The sequence below is a fragment of the Dendrobium catenatum genome, unplaced genomic scaffold, assembly GCF_001605985.2.
Source record: "Dendrobium catenatum unplaced genomic scaffold, ASM160598v2 fragScaff_scaffold_698, whole genome shotgun sequence".
Taxonomy (NCBI): Eukaryota; Viridiplantae; Streptophyta; class Magnoliopsida; order Asparagales; family Orchidaceae; genus Dendrobium; species Dendrobium catenatum.
This window is the reverse complement of record NW_021319160.1, coordinates 884,476-903,756: the sequence shown is the minus strand read 5'-3', so window position 1 is coordinate 903,756 and position 19,281 is coordinate 884,476. Positions and strand designations below refer to the sequence as shown.

Genomic DNA, 19,281 nt, shown 5'->3' with positions numbered 1-19,281 from the left:
GAATGCCTCCTCTCTTATAAATTATTCCACAATTGAAGAACATTTGTATTGTTTCCTATCCACATGATTTTAACACTCAATAAAATGGTCCAAGCGATATCTACTTCTCACGGAAACGCTTTGAGTTTGAATGTGCCAGATTTTGATGTTTTGTTGATCCATTGGTAATATTAAATAAACAATTGATCAATATTAGCCTGAAAAATAAACCTTATGTTGTCAATATTAAACAACAATGGAACAAACTAAACACCAACAGGTTATCTAACCTCCTTAATTGGAGAAAGAAATAAATAAAACAAACAACAAAGAACTGCTAATTTTAAGAAACAGTTGGTGTAATAAACTATGAATTATATAATCATTCAATGTAGAGCACAAAATGGTGTTTGGTCCAACCTAACACTTTCTGTGCATATAATACCACAACTACAGTTACAGAATAAGGTTAGTCACACCTAATAAACATGTCATATTGAGACAAGAAACGGCTGAATAGAGACAAAACAAAAAGCGTGTAAATCTTCTTTTGATTTTTCAGTATAATAACATCTATGAAGACAAGGATTATGCTTGAAAACAAATTCAAAAGCATATGCCAATTTGTTAGAGGAAAAAACAAAGATCTAAACTTCTCAAAAAACTTTGGGAGATATTTGCGGCGTTGTTATTGCTATTCAAAGATCAGCTAATCACTTTTGATCATATTAATGCATGATTTTGATCATCAATTCTCAAGAAGCAATTAAAAGTTATTCAAACGTAATTCTAGCTAAGAAACTAAATTATTCTCATAATAAAAATTAAAAGAAAATTCCTCTCTTTTTCCATATATGAACTTACGAAAAAACATACAAAATTTCCAAGGAATCGGAGCTCTAACCATAAATTTGAATGTTTAATATATCCATTGATCGCGTTCTACTTCGTTTTGGATCTCTCCCCTTCTTGCCAGGTAAACGATGCTCCTCCAGAAGGAGAAAGACTCAGTGGCCTGTTTCTAACTTAATAATAGAGACATAACAAACTGGACTTACCATTTTTCGATGATTGTGAATAGTTTTAAAAAAATATTTTTAAGATATAAATGGAGAAAGGACTATGATCCCATCACTCTGATGCTCACCCTTCTCAAAAGTTAGAAGCACCAAACAAAATTTCTTCTTTAAGTTTTGTTGATCCATTTGTTTTAAAAAAAAAAAAGCAAAACAGCCCATGTGTGCCACAAGATTTTATCAAAGAATTTTCGAGTTTGCAGTTTGCACAGGTAAGAATAAAACACGAGTTAAATGTTCAACGCAACCATTAGATGACTTTAAGCCTTAGAAATCTCCTCACCTTACAATGATTCAAGCATCGACGAAGGAGGAGGGTGCAAGCGAAGCCAACGGACGATTAAGCTTAACTGGAGGAGTTGCAGCGTTGATTACTGGCCGGGCAGTTCGCCAAGGATCCAAGCACGGGAACGAAGGAGGAGCCTGCAACAACGAAAGAACGAAGGAAGAAAATTGGAGGAGAGGCGGCTTCCAACAGTTACGGGAGCAGTTAGAAATAAACTAGGTTTACACTTTTCCTGTTTTACACTTTTACATGTTATAATACTCAAATACCGATTGATTTCAGTCAAACGGCTGGAAATTGCATTTAAGCTGTAAGTCCGCCGGTTCTCTTCCCGGTTTTCCGGTTCACCGATTTCACGGTCCCACCGACCGGTCGGACCGGTTCAATCGGTCCTTTGCTACTCGATTCAGTGGAAAACCGAACCGGCCAGCCGGGTACTGGTTGAACGGCTAGTCCGGTCCGATTTCAAAAACGTTGCATCATATAGCTTATTAGACTATGACTTCAAACTAAAAAAAACTCAAATTTAATCAATTACTTATTTTTTAATTAGGCCTTTATTTATATAATACTTTATGTAGATAGCAGATCACTTTTTAATTTTGTTTTTTTATTTTAAAGTTTATTTATTATAAGCTTTAATTAAAAAAAATACATATTTTGCATATATTAAATAAACATATTATTTTTTATTTTTTAAATAATTGGACAAGATATTGATGATAAGGAACATCAATTAGTAGCGGGGTTGGATGGTGATAGTGGCTAATGAATTTTCATACATCGAAAGAATTAAAAAGAAGACACCCAAAAAAATACTTAAAGATTATTATGCAATTGTAATTTGATTTGATTTATTTTTTAAAATAAAATTAAAAAAACACAAAAAAAAAAAACAAATCAAATATATTTTTCATAAAAAATAAAAAACAATTAGATCTATATAGAAATTCCACATAAAAATATAGAAAAATAAAAAAAAAACAAGCAAACATAAGATAGATGCTAACCACAATCATAACAATCATATTAAAAACTTGTAACTTTTTCAAATGCCTAAAGTCTCTTCCAAACATATAAAACCAATTCCAGAATTGAGGTATTAATTTACTATAATCCCATACTTTTTTTTGAATAATTTTAAATTAATTAAAGATAAAATTTCACACATACATCATATACGCAAGACATCGAACTCAAATCTTTTAATTGATAGCCAAAGCTCATTAACCAGCAACGACCAGATAGACTGCATCTCATACCACTTAAAACATCTTCTGCATTCTACAATGTCTAGCCCAAGAGCTAATAAACAAGCCTGAAGTCTCAAAAAGAGTTCTCACTTCAAAAAGAAATCAAATCTGCTTTCAACCAACTAAAAAATATCTAAATTCAACATATTCTTCCACCATGATGATTAAGCTCAGTCACAAAAAACCCCATAGACAAATTGAAAAGAAAAGAAAGAAAAGAAATCAAAAGTAACAAAATTTACTCTTGTATATAAATAAATATTTACAGGTTCTGCCAACATTTTAATAGAATAATGGCGTTTTCAAGCGCATATTTCTCTAAGCTTAGAGAAGCAAGAAGAAGAATTATAGACGAAAATGTCAGCTATTACCAGTCGGACGGTATAGACGAAACGGAAAGAAAGATAGACACAAAAAGTGGAAGAGTATATAGGAAAGGTTTCTGCTTGCTTGCATAGGTTGCGTTGTATTGGCCTGGGTCGGCTCCTTGTTGCCCACTCCACATACATTCTTTGTTGCTTCCACCGCCTGAAAGCAAAAAGCAAGCAGTTACTAAATGAAAGGAATGAGAAATTATGATTTCAGATTATCACCAAATCCTTAAAATTCAAAACTTTAATAAAAAAAAACTTGGTGAGCAAATAAGAACACACAATTGATACTGAGTAGTTTAGTAAATGAGTAAAATATGATTAGAATAGGATTTGGGGTTTTAATCAAGATTGTCTTCTTAAAGCGATATATAAATATATATATCACAAAATTCTTATAGATATTTATGTATATTGAATGACTTAAATCGCAAACTTACGCACAGCATATGCAAGTCTCGAACCTAAAATCACTTGGTTGGAAGCCAAAGCCATAACCAACAAGCTAAGATGGGAATTTTATTTCTACATCTAACAACTAAATCTTCACATTTACTTATATAACATTGAAATCTTTAAATTATATTAAAAATATTACTAATAGCAATTTAAAAAGATAAAATACACATTTTCATGCATATATTTTAATGTCATTGAGATAGTAAAATATTATATAGTAAATATAATAATTTAAATGTTAGATATATAAATACATTTTGTGATATGTATATTAATCTCTCAAAAAGTTTATGGTTTAACACTCAACTTTAAAAAACAAGCTTAAAATATATACAACTATAAATAACTTCATTTCACATTTGAAGTTGGTGAAATGATACACCAAGCAATCACCCAAAATAATTGGAATATAACTCACGATTATAATGATTATGATGATCTACCAAACAATACATTCAATAAAAATGATTTACTCATTGAAACACAGCACTAAGTCAAATTATAGCAGTTTCACAAGAGAAAGCTTACTCAACAAAACAAAATGAACAAGAGCCTGGGGTGATTTTGCAGCAATCCAATCAACCGAAGTCATGTAAAACTGGTTCTGAAGTGAAATATGACATATAGTGATTTTAATTATTTTAGCAATAGGCGATTCCTTGAACATCTTCGTCTAAGGGAATTGCAAGGCACTACCACCGAAAAATGCTCGCCCAACATAGCCTATGAATCGCATCACCTGAATATCATACTGCGACTTATAGGAAACCAACACCTCTGCAAGGTAGATTTGCGACTTATAGGAAACCAAAACCTCTGCAAGGTAGATTTGATGCGTCAATCTAAGAAGCAGCCTCTTGGACCTTCTTTACCACCATTTCCCCTTTATCCCATCCCACTCCATTGGCTTCTCCATCATCCTCATCCTAATCGGAAGAAGCCGTAGCAGTTGGTGATCTCAACTCAGAGGCGGCAATGGCAACATATTCAATGGCACGGCGGTGTCCTTGTGCTTTCTACTCAACCGATGTGAATAAGTTGGGGCGCTCGATAGGGGAGATACCATTTGACAGCTGATCCCTGGTGGTGGGGGTGGTGCTTGGCGTAAGTTATCTTCTGTCATCCGTGGTTGGATGCGGCGGCGAAAGACCTGCTGGAATGGTTTATAATGGCATCAACGGCGGGGTGGGAGCCTGTTGTGGGATCCATGCTGGCAGGATTTGACGCAAAAGTAGCGGACACAAGAAATTTCGGGGGGCAAAGGAATGAGACTAAAGTTGTCCAGACGCACGCACCCGCTTGGTCGAGACGCATGGTCTCTCGTTCAGTGCATTCACACGATCTCTCATACAAACATAAGCTCTTTCTTGGATCCGCTCAATTCCACCCCAGACGCACGCAAGAGGTTATTGCATGCGACAAGCTTCAGGGATGCAAGATCCCGCTCGGTTCCTCCCCAAACACAAGCGCAAATTTTTCTGGCCGCACTCCTCTATCATCCCATTCGGTTGCATGCATGCGAGTGGGGGTCACGGGGCATTCTTCTCTCTCGATCGAACGCAGAGACCGCGGGATGAAGCACTCTCCCTCCTCTCAGTTGGACACATGCATAAATGAACTAGTTGGAACCCGCTGCCTTTCGTATCTGAAGGGAAGGTCGGGTAGTAGATAATTTGAGAGTTCCAGCAAAGACAATGAAGGCTTTTATACCATTTTAAATTTAGAGAATTGGAGAGGGAAAAAGGCTTAAATTTATTATACAAAATTAGCCCTATTTAAAAATCTATAAAAAAATATCTTAAAAAAGAAATAAATAGTGACAGAATCATGCCTAATTGCCCGAATATAATCCTTCCTAAATCAGCCACAATAATATGGAAGGAGATCAGTGTGATCTAGGTGAGCCTCCCATAAATCCCCATGCTGGCCATAACATCAACAGGTAAGGACCGGTTGGATGGCTGGGACAGTATTTAACATATTGAGATGTCAATTTATTTATATTAAAACAAGAGTTATTACTTATGTCCAAACAAAAGGTAGTTTGAGCAAGTATTTCTCTATTTCAATTGGATTACATCAAGAATTAGCTTTAAGGCTGTCTTTTTGCTTTAGTGTTGGAGTTATTATACGTTTTAAATATCTTGGGTCTATTGATCAAAGTGATGGCCAAATAGATGAGAATATTATTATTAAAATTTAAGTTGGATGGTTGAAGTAGAGGAATGCATTGAGCCTATTGTCTGACGGAAACGTACCCCCTCGAACTAACAAAAAATTCCATAAGATGATGGTGAGACCACAATGCTTTATGATGTATAATGTTGGCCATTAAAAGAGAAGCGAAAAATTAAATTAAGTAGTGTAGAGATGAGGATGCTTAGGTGGATGAGTGGATTTATAGTTAGAGACAAAATATGAAAGGAGCATATACATGAAAAGAATGGAGTAGCTCTAGTGGCAGACAAGACTAGAGAGAGTCGGTATAGATGGTTTGATTATATAAAATGTCAGCTTTCCGATGACCCAATTAGGAGTGCAAATGCCTTAAATTTGACCTATGTTAAAAAAGGTCGAGATACACCTAAAAAGACTTGGTTAGAAAAGTATTAAAAATGACCTATTTTTATTATATTTAAATGAGAATTTGACTCTTAATAGGATAATAAAAAAAAAACTCATGTTGTAATAAAATTCTTCAAATATCATGACATTAGATGTCAGCCAATTTGGCTGCCATCTAATATAAATAAAAATAGGATATAACTGTCATTTTTTATATATTATTTGAGCATACAAGTAAATCAAATAATTATCATCTTTAAACAATATAACATGATATCGTAAATGTCACCAGACAAAACAACCCCTAAATTTTATTTTATCAAAGTAAAAACTCTTCAATATCAAGCAACGTGCTTAAAAATATACTGAACATATGCTAAATGCCAAACAAAAATTATTTTCAATCCGCGGATCAAATATTTTATGGATGCCCAAGACCAACAACAACAAGTACTTATTCCATTACATGGGGTCGGCTACTTGAATTCTTTTTCTCCATTGTCTTATTAAGAGTCGAATTTTCATTTAAATCTAATAAAAATAAAAAATTTAGTACTTTCTAACCAAATCTTTTTAGGCCTTTCTTAATATAGGTTGAATCTAATACATTTACTCTCCTAATATAGTCATCAGAAAATTCAGAAGTACCTAGACCAACAAATGGATACAACAAAAACAACAACAAGCCTTTATCTCAATATATGGGCTCAGTTACATGAATCTTTTTTCTCTATTGTGTCATGTTAAGAGTCAAATTCTCAACTAAATCTAATAAAGAAATGTCATTTCTAATATTTTTTAACCAAATCTTTTTAGGTCTACCTCTACCTCTCTTAACATGAGTAAAATCTAATACATTTACTTTCCTAACTGGGTCATCCAAATGCCATCGTTTTATATGACCAAATCATCTAAGGCGACTCTCTCTAATCTTTACCCTAGACCAACAAATGTATGTCCAATGAAAATTCAAGAGTGCTAACACTAATACACTGAGTAAAATCTTCATTTAAAAACTGAAGAATAGAATATATGACATATAAAAACAGCCTCGTACATATTATTTTCTAGTGACGCTACTGTCAACTAGAAATTGAGAAAGAAAAATGAAAATAAGGGAAGAAACCACAATGAAAAAAATGGTAAATCCTAATTGCCTCGAATTAAGCTGATTTTCAATGGATTTGGTCCAAGTTATCACGACATCAACAGTTCGTGCTTACACTCTACAATGAACTTAAGGTCTTAGACTAAGAAAATTGTTTGACTATCCTTCTATGACAAGAGTAATGTACAACGGAATTCGGTCTGCTTTTTTTTGTCCTTGATCTACAGCTAATAAAAAACAATTAAAATATAAATTTCTAGCTTTTCCTAACATATAATGAGAAATCACATTCTTAAAGAGCATTTAATTAATTAGACAATTCCTAATTTCCAAAAATAAATACCGAGAAGAAAAAATGCATCATAAATACTTCTAATGCATATAATTTTACAAGATATTCTCGAACACCAGGGAATCAAAGAATTCAGAAAATCAGCATCAATTTGATTCACGAGAAGCTGACCTGCTCATACAAAAGCTCAATTTGCTGAGCCTGTTGCAAGACGTGAGTCGACATGAGATGATTCAGCGCTGACATTTCAACCATTTTAGTTTCAGTTTCTTGTACGGCATCCAACAGACTTGTCAACTCTACCTGATAAGTTATTTGGAAGAAATAATAATGCATATAACAAGAAAGTAATTTGGTAAAGAACAAGGTTTTACTCAATATAAAAGATACAACCTGAAGTGCAAGTGTTTCATCGTCAAGCAGTTGATTCTGCACTCTAATAGGCCCACTAGAAAGTTCCAGGCCTTCAGGCTCAGTAAAATCAGATTTAAGCACTTCTTGTGATTTGGTGGTGGGAAATGAATGCTTCTTTCGTCTCGGCGTTGCTCTATTAATAGCATCTTGAATCCGTATAGATCTAAGTTGATCGAACTTAGAAGTAACTGAATGAAGTCGTTCACTTAAAATCAAAACCTGCAATTAAGGAATTGATGTGAAAATGAGAAAGTTCAGCAACACAGAATTTCTTTCAAAAGATGTAAAATAATCTTGAAATATCCCACCACAGCTGATAATCTAGACAAAAACAATTGTGTAGTCAGTTAGTAATTTCATACCACACCATGCTTGTGAGCTACCTCATCTGCATGGGAACCATCACTAAGAATGGGAAGCCATCTTGTTGCATTTTCATGCTTCTCCTCATCATAAATCCTATTTTTTAGAATATCAATCTGTTCCTTGCTTGCTTTAACAAAAACACTGACCTGAATGTAAAGCATCCATTATTCTCTTTAGAAAAAAAAATACAATTTACTTTGAGTAATTTGTTCATGAGAATTCACCAAAAGCAAGATTTCCTGAGAGCCAAAAAGAATATACAGGTTGCTCTGTCAAGAATAAAAATATATATGCGTAGAAACAGGGGGGATGGGAGGGGAAAGGAGGCCGTAGCGTGGATGACTCACTTCATGTTCGATGTTGTCCCTTTCTTGTTCAGTAGTACGATGTAAATTCAAATAATCCTTTTGGTGCCTTACAATAAAATGCTCCAATTCGTTTATGCTTTCAAGCTATAATAGGAGCAAGTATCAACTGTCAGTATTACCTTCATTTCTTGCATATTGCGATTTACAATGAATTGAGATGAAGGACTGACAGCATTCTATACCGTCTTTAGTGAAGCTTTTGTAAATGGCAACCTCTGTGTAGGTTTGCGCATGATGAAAGATGCCATGACTGGAGCCAGTTTGGACTGCAAAGCAAATTAGTCAAAACATGTAACTTTGCACAAGGCGGAAAAACTATAATAATCATTTTTAATTTTAAAATGGAAAATACTCAGATGGTCCTACATAATTATCGCCATCTATCTTTTTAAGGAAATAGATAATAAGCTAAGATAATTAATACAACTACTACAAAGCATGTCAGGTGGAAAATTTAAGCGGCTAATTCTCGCTTGCATTTCTAATCATACCATAAAATGCTTGTTGTAAGCATTTAAAGAACTCAGTTTCATAAGTAATCTCTCACCTCAGTGTATCCTGAGGAAACAGCCGAAGTGTGGACAGCATCCTTGAAATCTTCTGTTCGATCCCTAGTTTTTGCCATCTTTTCACAATGTACTGATAGAAACCCCTAGCATGGAAAACCTTAGCATGTATGCTTCACCTCTTTGCCATCCTAGGCACGATATAAATATAAACGATCAAAAGCAATGTAAATGATGAAACCTGGCCCAAAGAACAAATTGAAGAGATATCCACGATCACGAGTTTGAACATTCCAAAAAAAGTTCTTCCCTTACTTACTAATACAAAAAGTGTTAAAAAAGAATAGGATTTTTACATACATAACATCAAAAACTATTGAAAATACATATTTAACACCTAAATTCCTATATTTACTAATATACTACCTAAAGCTCCTCTTTTAATCAATTCTAACATTCCGTCAAAAATCACCATCAGCGACTGTCTTCCCCATCACTGGCATCCTTTCACAGTGAATACAAGTATCTTATCGCTTAAATGGAGTGGTAGAATAGAAGGAAAGAGAGATTTTAGATGGTATATTAGTAAATATATAAGTTTAGGTGTTGAATATGTATTTTTAATAATTTTAGGTGTTATGTATGTAAAAATCCCAAAAAAAAGTGTGCATCCTATAAAAAGATATGAACCTCTCAAAGCTCTCATCAAAGTCAAACTGAATAACTCCACACAAAAGAACAATTATATAACATTAAATAGCAAGAGAACATAAAACATCATAACTGTTAAGTTTGCTCAAGCAAACAAAATGGAATGGATCTCAGATGCCATGCTACCCGAATTGACAATGAAATATACAAATAGCTGGATGGAATAGTTTAGCTGCTTGGAAAAGTTTATATACATATAGCCACAGAAGCTCCAAAGTGATGGGAATACAGCGACAGGACCTAAACGCCAAAACATTTGAGCAATGCACAGAAAAGTTCTGAAACTTAGGTTTCGATCATTGCACTGCAGGTGCAAGGAAATCTTGAAAAAATAATTAGAAGTAACTACGGAGAAGCTGCTTCAGCTATTTACCCGCTGGCCAAGCCTATTCCAGCTCCATCCATACTTTCACAGCAAGTAAATCACACATGAAAACAAAGAAATTGGGGATTAATAGCAATTACAATGCACATCACCAATCAAAAAAATACTTGTTGGATTTCCCTTTTGAAGATGATTTTTTTCAACAAAATGAGTCGCGTTGCTTCAGAGAACTTTGACTTAAATGGGTATTCAGTCTTCAAAAGTTGGTCCGAGTTCTATTATATCATTAATTCACATCTCATGATTGTGGAGATGCTTAAAAGAAAACTTAGGATTGCTAAAATATTGATCGCGATCATGATTTAGGAAAATCAGGATCCCAAGACTGTATGCTCAAGATAATCAATCCAATATTATAACTGATGCAGGACAATAAATAGTTATTTTAATATTATCATTTTATTCATTATTCTAACCATATAATGGATAAGTTACAAATCAAGAGCTCGAGAGTTACATAATAATTTAAGAGTTACAAAACTCGGAGGAATGAAGTTAAAAACTAATAGCTAAGAAGTTGCAAAAGAATTTGGGCGTCACAAAACCTAGAAAAAGAAAGCTATAAATCAAGAGCTAGATTACAAAAGAATATGAGAGTAGGGAGTTATAAATCAAGAGCTTGAGAGTTATAAAACTAGAAGATATGAGTTACACTTCGTATCTATCAAGACAAGGAGCAATTATTACATCCAGTGTCCGAATGCGTTCAGAGACCAATAACCACGCGCCACGTCACCTAAAACTCGGTATTTTGGACTCGGTACTGCTCGGTATACATTCGGACCGTTCGGTTTTTGACCGGATGTAATAATTTCTCCAAGACAAGGCCAGTCTCCTTTATAATAATGGGCCAATCCACTTTTTGATTCTTCATTAATATTGTAAAGCATGTAATCTTTGTAAATGGTATTATTATATGAAAATGTAAGTTTCTTCATGAGATATGAAGAGCAGCTTGGTGGTTTTTCCTTTATATAGCTTAGAAGCTTTCCTTAGTAATCATGATGGGTTCACTTAAAATTACATTTGTATCCTCTTTATTTTTTTCTTTTATGAATAAAATCCAATATTTACATACTTCCTCTATTAATATTACCACTTCATTTTGCATGAGCTTGGCTTTCCACTCCTCCATTTGGTCGAGAATCCTATGCAACATAAACTCTACATATTAAACCCCAAGACATAAACTCTGCATCTTTTGAATGATACCTATATACATGTTTGAGATTGTGATAGGAAGCATGCGGGGTTAACTATTACAATTAATAATCATTTACCACACATAATATCAAACATATATACATATCAAGGTTTAAGAATGTGTATAAATACATCACCAAGCCTATAACTCTTTAAAACCCAAACACGCTTCCATTAAATTTCTTTTGCCAATTTCGACAACATTTACTTTAATATGAATTGTTACAAGATAAATACCACAAATAGATATGAAACCTAAAACCAACATAGCCACTTATTTGCATATTGAAAATGCACAAAACTGAATTTGCATGCGATATCAAAACACAAGTATGCATAGAGGCTTTTCAATGTAGTCATAATTTACACTATCACTTATTAAACCCCGAGACAAACTCCATATATGTGATGGAAATATTTATGGAGAATGATTTCTATATTATAACAATCTATAACATGTATCTTACTTGTCACAATTTTATTATTAAGAGAAGTACTATCATGTATATGTATAGGAAAGAAGACAAGCATGTCATTAACTATCAAACTTCCATCACTTCATTGATTCATATAAAGTTGTATAATCCACTAATTGAAAGACTGTAAAACCGGCAAGAAAATCATGCTTAAAATTCTATCTTTCTAAATGTCCAAAAAGAACTACATTTTAAAACATTCACCCGGATATCTAGATTATGAAGAAATTAATCGAATAAAATTACATCTGACATCACGTCGGTTAGGGATGAAAGCTACATGAATCTCTCACACTACTAAGGGCTGTTTGATATCGGATTTACAGCGGGATTTAGGTCGGATTTACGCTAAATCCAGCCAAACGGTTTTGGTGCGCGCGTTAAATCCCGGCGATGGGTAAATCCCGGATTTAAGGATTTACTGCTTTAATCCCGGATTTACTAAATCCCTCGGTTCGGCGGATTTATGGGGTTTGGCCGAAGAAGCGAGCGAAAGGGAGAAAGTTACCTTCACAGCCAGCGAGCTCCTGTTGTTGCTTCCGATCAAAATGTCGTAAATTCCGATCCGACAGGAAGGGAAAGTCGTCGAAGGAGCGAAGTCGAACAGCCACGAAGGAGCCGAAGAAGCAACGCGTGCAATCTCTACACCAACTGCGAAGCAACGAAGCCGAACAGCTACGGCGAAATGAGCAGATGAAAGCCAAATGTTAAATATATAATTAATATTGTAAACAATAATTAACGTGTGATTTGTACTTAACATATTATTAAATTCATAACACATTAATTTTTACTTTTAATTATAAATTATTTTTTAATTTATAATTATCTTCTTCACATTTAAATTCCTAACTGCTATAAATCCTAAAATATGTTACCAAATAGTTTCTTAAAATTTAACAGGATTTAACATTTGTCATATCAAATATTTACTAAATTCGAATTTACAGAATTTACTAAATTCTATTAAATTATATCCCACTTGTTGCCAAACAACCCCTAAATACATTCACACAAAATTTGAGAAGGTGGTTGACCAAAATTATCAAATATAGCTATCAATTTCATAAATTATAACTAATCGAGAAGGCTAAATATCACTTTCATCTCAGATTTTTCTTTTATAAATGAATCCTACTCATGAATTTATACCTCTATATAAAAGAGGCGTCAAATAAAATCATAACACAAATGAAATCATCAGAACTTCCTCTTAGTGACATGCCATCAAATAGTTGGTGTGCAAAGATTCACAAAAGGTTACAATCATACATCCTCATGCTTATGCTAGTTGATAGCATATTGAAATTATCAGAAGAAAAGTGGAAGGGAAGAAGGGGAGATAGAGAAGAGCACGGGGAAGAGAATGGAGAAGCAGCAAACTTGTAGGTGGAGGGGGTCCGTCAAGGGTGCCGAGAAAAGCCACGGGAGGTGGGAGGGCTTTAGCGGGACTCGGATGGGAGGGAGGAGGTCCGGGTCTGGTTCAGCTCGGCTACTTCGCATGAGAGGAAACCGAGAGCAGGAGGAGAAGAGGTCCGCCAGGTTCTGCTCACGCGAGAGAGGGGCAACGGGGTCTGAGTTTTGTCTTAAGACCACTATCGCCTAATGATTACGATCATTCCCACCACTTTTGTCACATTAAGATTTTTCTGACTCCCGTCGTTCATTGACTATGGTACTTCCGACCTCTATTATCAGACAACGGTCTTTCTGACAACTATCTCTTATCGACTACAGTACTTCCGGCCTATGCCACTAGACAACAGCCTTTTTGATCAATATCGTTCATCGACTATGATCCTTTTGAACACCGTCAGTAGACAACGGTTATTCTTACCACTGTCACCCTCCAACTATAGTCGTTTTTACCTCTATTGCCAAACTACAGTCATTCTAACTTCCTTCGCTAGACTACGGTCTTTTCGACCCCATCACCCGCCGAATACGGTCATTCCGACCTCCGTCGCTAGACTACGGTCATCCCGACCTCCGTCGCTAGACCACGGTCTTTCCAACATTCATCGCTTGCTGATTATGGTCCTTCCGACCTCTATCGCTAAACTACGAGCTATCCGACCTCCGTTGCTCACCGACAATGGCCCTTTAGACTTTAGTCGCCAAACAATGATCTTTCTGACCACTGTCTCCCACCGACTATGATACTTCTCACTTTTGTCGTTATACTACGGTCTTTCTGACCTTCGTCGTCATACTACGATCTTTCTAACCCCCACCGCTCGTCGACTACGGTCCTTCTAACCTTCATTGCAAGACTACAGTCCTTCCAACCTTTGTCACCCGCCGACTATGATCTTTCCGACCACCGTTGCCCGTCGACTACGGTCCTTCTAACCTCTGCCACCATACAACAATCTTTCTGACGACTGCTGCCCACCGAATATGTTCTCTCCGACCTCCGTTGCTAGACAACAATCTTTCTAACCATTCTCTCTTGCCGACTACAACCCTTCCGACCATGTCATCTGAATATTATCATTATGGTCATCGTCCCCAGACAAACAATCTCTATGTACGGTCTTTCCAACCCTTGTTGCCCATCGACTATGATTCTTTTGACCTCCGTCACCAGACAACGATCTTTCTGGCCAAAATCTCTCGCAGACTATGACTTTTTTTACCATCGTCAACCGAATACATTCTTTCTGACCTCCGTTGCTCGCTGACTATAGTTCTTCCGACCATCGTCACCTAGATACAATCTTTCCAACCTTTGTCGCCCACCGACTATGGTTCTACCGACAAACAAACATGTCTATATTGATTCTTTCAATTCCCATCATGCAATGCACTCTATATGATGTATATTTGCTACATCAAGCCAATGTCTTTCCCCAAGTAATGACCTCATTTGTAACTGACTTCAAGTAATAGTGGATTCATTCAAACTAGGCTAGACCCCGTGGTCTTTCCCTCTCTTTAGGGGTTTCCACGTAAAAACTCTGATTTCTCTTATACACCCTCTCTTTTATTTGATTGTGTGTTCGATTTTCATACAAAGCTAATACTTTAAATTTTATATTTCTCTATCGTCGCAAATATTCCAAGATGCAACATTATTAATTTTAAGGGGTTTTTACATGTATAACACTTAAAACTACCATATTTACCTATTAAACACCTAAAATTACTTATTTACTAATATACCACCTCAAAACCTTTAACCTAATAAAAAAAAACCACTCTGTTCGTTCCCGTTCGCTCTCGTCACAGCAAACGTCGCAACTCCGCCCTCTCCGCCCTCTCCGACCTCGTTCGCCTCTTCACCGTCCGAACTCACCGCAAAGACTTCTTCAATGACGTCGAAACGCCTAACCGTTCGGTCCCGTTTCGCCTTTCGCAACCGCCAGGTCTTCTTCAGAGTAACACATACTTGTTTTTGAGCACTTATCTCAAACTTCCACTTCTTCCTCACCATGTTTTCCTGAAAAGATGATTCTTTAATCCCTGTAAGATCTCCGAGAGCAAATTGCGTCCTCTGATATGGGATGTGGAAGTCAGAGAAGCAAATTGATTTAATAATTGATTTCAGCTTGAGATTAAGACTAGCATTCATTTATTTACAGAATAACACATAGGGTAATTCCTTATTGAAGCAAAAAACTTTCCCAACCAAAAACAAAACTCTTGCTGAATTGGAACCATTCGTAGTAAGGTGGATAGAATATGCCTTCGACTTAAGATTTTCCCTCTGCGGGGAACGGTGCGTTGGCGAATAAGAGATCGAGGCGGGCGGTGACGAGATCCGGCCACTTCCCCAACACCTGCTTCCTCATGATCTCGGCGCTAGTGCGGAAACCGTGAAGGCAGAGAAAACGTGGCCACCGCCGGCGATACTCGGAAGCGTCTATGGCGTTGGTAGGTTCCGTAGGGACGGTGAGGCTTCCCATGGTCAAAGGATGTCGTTTCGAGGAGAGACCGAACACCAAAGAGCCTATGTGATCTGTTTTTCACGGAGTCATTTTGAGTGGGCGGCGTGGAGAAGACAAGTGGAGTTGTCGGCGTGGAGATGATGACCGATGCTGGCGACGTGGAGTTGCTCAATCGAGACGATTCCTGCGTAGTGGTAATTTAGATAATCTAGTAGTGTTTTAGGTGGTTAAACAGTAAATAGAAAAGTTTGAGTGTTAGATAAGTAAATAGAGAAGTTTAAAGTGTTATGTATGTAAAAACCCCTAATTTTAAATCTATCCTAATATAAATTATATAAAAATATCCTATCACAATTTATTTTGAGAGAAAAAAATGTAAGCAATACCTCATACTACAATTCATTTCTTATTTTGAAATTTTTTATTTTAATATAACTTATAATAAAAAACACTAAAAACTAATTAAAATTTAATCATAATAGATATTATTAATATATAAGATAAAGACCAACTGTTTTTAGTATTGCATATATTATTATTATCTATTAAAGCTCTGGTTCTGCTTCTGCGGATCAGATTTCAAGCACAAAAGATCACTTAATGATCACATTAGATCATTTGAAAATGATCACATCCATTACATTCTTTGCAGGAACTCTCTATAAATGGCGAAAGAAATCAGCATGGTTGAAATACATTGATTTTTCATTTTTCCTTCTGATTCTCTTTGCCTCAGACAGAGACCGCCAATGAAGAAGCATTTATAGATTTTTTTTTTATTTTAGTCAATTAAGACAGATACTTATGTCTCTTAAGGCTCTAAAGGACATGTTATTTTGTACTACTTAATTTTTGATCTTAAATCTCCTTTATTAACATTCAGATATGAGATGACAAACAATAACTTAATTTAATTAATCTAACACTTCCAATGAGACAGTGAAACATAAATATTCTAATTTAGGATTCTCCTGATATAAATTTATGACATCCTCCAGTGAAATGTAACTGCCTTCAATTTTTTCAATTCAATACTTATAAGATTTGAAGCAATAGAGAGTATGTGTAATAATAAATAAATTAACAATTTAATATTATAAATTACTATATATAATTTTTCAAAATACATATAATAATAATAAATTCATGTTTATAACCAAATTTACAAGGCCAAAATTTTACTCGTCTTAATATATTCTCATCCCAACCATGTGCAGTACCATGAGAAGTTCTCAAACCATCTCACATATATTGTTGCTTATGACCCGACATTTTTTTTTTTTTTCCTGGCAAACATATACCCGCCAATTCTCTAACAAATCTCAGCTCAACGACAGCAAATATAAATACTAAAAGAAAATGTATCAACAATGTAAATAATATGTTTTACATCCATAAAAAGAATAAAATAAAAATTATAAGGTAAATAGGAAATATGTACTCATAGTAATTTACCGCTAATTTTTTTCGTCCCACTTTGATTTTTTTTTCTTATATAGTATATTATATAATATATCTATTATATTAAATTATATAATCATTGTGATTTTTTTGTTTTTTATTATATTTAAGCCTCGGCAATTTAATAAAAAAAAAGGAGAGTGCAGTCGAGTGGAGGGAAGGATTGATGGGAGGCCAGCTTGTTGTGGTGACTGTATCGCTAAATGAGTTTCACAGTGGTGGATGCGTAGTATTGCCTGCACAATTTTGAACACATAGGCCCCTACCCCGTTTCATATCTAAATCCATAAAATTTAATAGAAAATAGAAAAAAATATATCAAACAGTAACGACAATAATTAAAAAAATAAAATAGTGAGAAAATGATTCTCAAAGGAAGAATTATTATTGATAAGGCACTCGCAAACATCTTGATCTCGGGCCACGAATCTCGAGCAAAACCTAGTTGGAAAATTCAAAAATTAGATTTCGGGACGCATAATGAACTCCGATTTCAGCGAGCTTACAGTCAAACTGAGCGTCTCTGGAAATTACAAACCCACGACACCAAGAATCAAGCCAATCCGAGCCCAAATGAGTCCGACATCAAATTCGAAGCGCTGTTTGGGCAGGTTAAAACCGCAATTGATGTACCAAACGGTCTCCGATTTTGGACGAGCTTATACTCGAATCGAACGGCTCGACGAGACGATCCAACGAGTCCCAAGATCAATCAAATTCGGAAATCATTAAGGCTTTCAAATGTCCAGACGAACGGTGCATGACGAAGATCGATATCGGCCGTCAAATCGATCATCCCAATTCCGCCTTGATCTCACGCCCTTTACGGGCCTGGCCACTCCAGAACAATATAAATAGAGCCCTCATTCTACACAAGGACCAAGTGAACGAGAGAGAGGAAAGAGAGGAAAGAAGAGAGAAGAAGAAGAGGAAAGGGGAATACGGAGATCCTCACCTCCTCGACCAACCGCCGCGGATTTTTTTCCTTGCCAGCCGTAGAGACGAATACTGTAGTGCTCGAACTCTGCCGGATTTCAGAAAACACAGGGAATTCGCAGGATTTGTGATTTCGTGGAAGAGACAGTTGTATTTGATATCCGCGACTTGTGGGGGAAAGGGGGGGGGAGGGAAGAAATCGCCATCTGTAATCTACAAAAACACTAGTGGAGTAATTGCAACTGGGGAAAGGCCCCGTGGTTTTTTCCCATTTTTGGGTTTTCCACGTAAAAACTCTTGGTGTTCACTCATTTCTTTCTGTTTGTGTGTTAGAACTTACGTGCAATCGCTCGCACGTGAATTTACAAACTCTAAAAAACCGCCGCGTATTTTCTAACACGAGCAACAGTTTTTGGCGCGTCTGTGGGAAACTCTAATCATCGCTACTTCGAGTATTGCTACGCAATGGTGAATAAGGCGCAGCAACGTTTGTTGGAGCTTCTCTCTGCTCCAACTCTCGTCAGTCCAGAAACTTCTTCTATTAACATAGACACGCAACTTCAGTATCTTTGCACCCTGCGGGGGGCAAAATGCTCCGGCGACAGGACCTCCGGGCCTTATTTGGAAAAGGATTCAGAATAATGGGAAGTAATCTCATGAGGGACAAGATTCTTCAACTCTCAGGAGTCGACATCGCAACGGAAATTTAGCAACGACAGGAGGAAGTCTTCCTCCCTCAAAATCCACCACTGTTGAGGATCCAATTTGGACATCCTCAAGCGGTAAGTTCATCTCCCCCACTTAGAAGATTTCCCTCAGTCTCGACAGGATTATACGAACATGAACGAACGTGCAGCTCTACACATCTCCACTTCAACTCGGCAGCATCGCTTCTCTCAAGATCTCCCTGAAAACTCTACTCAACCCATGGAAGCAGACGTGCCTAACGACCCTTCCGCGTCCGAAACTACTCGAAAATTAGTAAGGGAGAATTCTCCTCCAAGGAAGATACAGACAAATTCTCCGACAAGAGAGACTTTCAGGGAATCTTCACCTCTAACTGATGGCCAATCTGCAACACGCCCATTCCGGCTAGATTAAGCTGCCTAGCATGGAGTCTTACGATGGGACATCCGATCCGTACTACATATCGACCATTACAGATACCATTATGCA

General features: G+C 36.1%; 1 protein-coding gene across 1 annotated transcript; it reads right to left on the bottom strand.

Moving 5' to 3' along the window:
- Positions 1–1,349: 1,349 nt before the first annotated feature.
- Positions 1,350–9,253, bottom strand: LOC110101037 (syntaxin-81). The gene is made up of 8 exons (XM_028695865.1): positions 9,085–9,253; positions 8,720–8,803; positions 8,517–8,621; positions 8,166–8,315; positions 7,783–8,022; positions 7,561–7,692; positions 3,069–3,122; positions 1,350–1,478 (listed from the first exon to the last, which is right to left on the bottom strand). Exons 1-8 carry the CDS (start codon positions 9,160–9,162, stop codon positions 1,350–1,352), a joined length of 972 nt encoding a protein of 323 aa, XP_028551698.1. The 5' UTR covers positions 9,163–9,253.
- Between the last annotated feature and the right edge of the window lie 10,028 nt (positions 9,254–19,281).

What these genes read in the sequence shown, in the direction of transcription:
- LOC110101037 (XM_028695865.1), bottom strand. Translation starts at nt 9,162, where the DNA reads ATGGCAAAAACTAGGGATCGAACAGAAGATTTCAAGGATGCTGTCCAC. An exon ending in CAAAAGCTTCACTAAAGACG is followed by an intron (nt 8,622 to 8,719) that starts GTATAGAATGCT and finishes CTCCTATTATAG; the next exon opens with CTTGAAAGCATAAACGAATT. An exon ending in GCAACAAGGAGCCGACCCAG is followed by an intron (nt 1,479 to 3,068) that starts GCCAATACAACG and finishes TCGTTGTTGCAG; the next exon opens with GCTCCTCCTTCGTTCCCGTG.